The 3,187-nt window shown below is 33.0% G+C and overlaps 1 protein-coding gene across 1 annotated transcript in view; it reads right to left on the bottom strand.

Annotated features, from left to right (window-relative positions):
• The window catches only part of LOC122569120, a 3,066-nt gene extending 2,014 nt beyond the window's left edge, over positions 1–1,052 (bottom strand). Inside the window, exons 1-2 of the mRNA XM_043729661.1 lie at positions 894–1,052; positions 62–526 (exon numbers count right to left, since the gene is read on the bottom strand). Of these exons, the coding sequence (XP_043585596.1) occupies positions 62–526 (465 nt within the window). The 5' untranslated portion in view covers positions 894–1,052. The remainder of the gene's footprint in view (positions 1–61; positions 527–893) is intronic.
• Positions 1,053–3,187: the final 2,135 nt, after the last annotated feature.

Below are 3,187 nucleotides of genomic sequence, written 5' to 3'. Positions count from 1 at the left end.
AAGCAGGGGAGGTGTGCATCTTTTCATTGTACATGGCCGTAAATTTGTCCAAAGGGAGGGCATTCTCTACAGCGTTGAACAGAGCTTTCAATCCACCAAGGTTTGACAAGATATTCATCGATGAGAATTCCATGGGTGGTACGTAGTCTTCCATACCGAATAATTTGTGGATTTTGCTGATCACTTTGGTCATGTCCAAGCCAGAGTTTTCCATGTACCTCACCAAATCTTGATATTCTGGCATAGCTTCGACTTTGCGGACCAAATCGTGGAATTCCTCGCTGTACATGTATTTGATTGCCCTCTGCACTTCGTCGTCTTCCAGGTAGGACATAACGATGTTCATTATTTTGTTCTCGTCCACCAGGTTCAGGAAGTCGTGAATGTCTTTGGACAGTTCATCAGAGACGAAGTTTTTCGCTTGTAACATGGCAACATAGTGGAATCTTGAATTTGGTGATTGGTAATGAGAGTTCGCTGTCGCGAACGCAAGGAGCGTTGTGAACAGTACCGGTAGTAGCTTCATCTGCAAAACGGACGATAGTTCAATGGTAAGCTTAATTCGGTGGTAAGCGGAAACACTGAAAGTGGATGTATTTTTAATTGTAGAAATGGGGACAAAATGTTAACGTGTTTAAAGAGGTCGGAATAGTGTTGATCGTGTTAAAATTTTATTCTGTTTGTACAGCTTTGATGAATTTCGGAGGAATTTATCAGATGACGAAATTGAATTTGTCTGTTTGCAGTACTTGAAATTAAAATCGCTTGGATGCCAATAAATATGAAATGAACTTACTGAGTAACTCATTCAGACAATAGATCATTAATAGGTTTCTTAACAGAAATGGTTCATATATTATGAAAGTTTATTTTAGAGCAATCCATGAACTTACCTTGACCACTTTGTGGGAAGACTGTTGTACTTGATGTGTTTTCTACCTGTTAGACTCCTTTATATATACTGAAACGCATTCAAGTAAATGAAGGAAGATATCGAGCACCTGGGTGAAAGATAAGATTTCATCATTCGTGCACCTGTGTCTCAGTACTTGCAGAGATTAATACTTGTTGTGTTTGATTATCACTGAAAAATTAACAGATCAGTGAAACTTCAAGAACAAACATCGTGTGACTTTTATTTTCAGCCTATATTAAGATCTTCACGGTGTGGAATCGATCTTTAATCTTATTTACTATCTATAATTACTCTTTTAATACTTGTGAAATAAAGAAATATAGTGAAAAATTTTTCACTATTTTTATCACCTTTATTGTTTTCGCCTATTATTAGCAACATGAAAATATATGATATGTACACAGAAAGAACACTTTCCACTTGTCCATGCTGGCTATTATGTGGGAAATATCGTTTAGCTTTATGTTCTAGTGTACTTAATTGAAATTAAAATAGTACCAATCTAAAATAGTAATATTGGCAATATTGACAAGTTTTATTTTTATTATACTTGCTCGAAACTGTGATTTTTATGCCGATAGTATGCAACTGATATACCAGTCTTTGAAACGATGCGTAACAAAGACAGTTATGTAACCCAAAAATTAAGAAAATCCTTATCCACATACAACCCTATCTTTCATGTCATGATTCGGTGTAACTATCCGTTAAAAAGATCCAAAATCTTGTTTTTTTTGTGAAATATATCAAAAACATTGAAAGGTACCTAAAAAAAGCTTGAAAAAAAGTTGCTTCGTTTCATTGTGTCTATTAAACTACGCAAAAATATTTTTTGAAAAATTCATGATTTTCGAGTTACCCCTTCACACCACCATTTCTTAAAAATTTTTTTACATATACATGCTGAAATACTTTTAGATATTCTTTTTCGTATTTGTCACTGACCTTTGTGTTAAAATATTTTTTCAATTAAATAAATTAATTATTATCAAATTTGACGTCCATTTCAGTAGTTACTCTCTTTGTAGCATTTTTAGTGAATTTGTAGTAAGTCGCGCTGTGATATTTTCTTTAAACCGTTATTTGGCAAGAAATAATTGTGTATATGTCTGTGCATAATTTTGTACTCTTTTGTTTATTAATAGACTCTGTATCGAATGCAAGCGCCAACGAAACTGAATCCGCGTCCGGGCTTCTTTCTGAAATCAAAATACAATGCATTCCAACATCTTACTGTCAGTTCCCAAAACAGCCTTTAACGGAAACTCTTTTCTACTTCTACGAAAATAAAATTCTCCTATTTAGGCAAAAATTTGTGGAATAAAAATGTCAGCGAATGCACTTCATTTTATAACTGTTATTTTGAGAGAAGATAATAGTCAAAAAATTACTATTAGAGCATAGCTAATTGAAAATTTTAACAGCTTTATTCGATCCCTGATTTGATAACGTATCATGAACAAGTCTCATCATCATTATCATCTGAAGTTCTATTTTTCAATAAAGAGGGTACCGATGATGATAATATCGATATAGATATTGATCCTGATTATGAAATTCATAATTCGATATCACCAACATGCTCGTTGGAAATTTGTACAACTGAGTATTTTAGGTGTGAGAAAAAGAAGAAATGTAAAGAAAATGGAATTGGATAGTAATTGTTACAAGACATTAGTTTTGAGTAATAGTACTTTTCGTTGCAACAAGCAATTACTGCTTATCTTTTCGCGCTTACATTGTAAAAGACATTGTAGACTTCGCACAGCTCTATGTCACTAGTCCAGAATTTCTGCACATTTTCAAGATTGTTGATAAAGTTTTTAATATTCGTTATCTAACATTGCGCAGTGAAGCATTCATACTGGATAAACTATTTTCACAGATGCGGCACAAACAATGTTGAACGAAGCAGTGTTAAATGTATGAATGCTACGTGTAACAATGTGAATAGTAAACTATTTTGTTCTATTTCTCGTTCTGTAGAATAAAAGCATTGGTTTGGAATTAATTTAGTCACGGTGAATGCGTTGTTTACCGTGGAGGTTTAATTTATTTAACGATAAAAGTAAAATTCATGAAAATACAAAAAAAAATTCGGTAAGAAATTGAGATTCGTTGGTTCTTCAACGGATAAATACTCAAAATTAAAATTCAAAGATCAAAATCTTACTGATATGGATTTTAAAAGTCTTTATCTGTATTGTTTTTAACTGTATTTAAACTCGAGTTGCCACAGATATCCTATAGATAAAGACATATCCATAAATT

Source organism: Bombus pyrosoma, linkage group LG7 (genome assembly GCF_014825855.1).
Source record: "Bombus pyrosoma isolate SC7728 linkage group LG7, ASM1482585v1, whole genome shotgun sequence".
In the NCBI taxonomy this organism is placed as follows: domain Eukaryota; kingdom Metazoa; phylum Arthropoda; class Insecta; order Hymenoptera; family Apidae; genus Bombus; species Bombus pyrosoma.
Note: the sequence above shows the minus strand (reverse complement) of the source record. Positions and strands in the feature narration are given on the sequence as shown.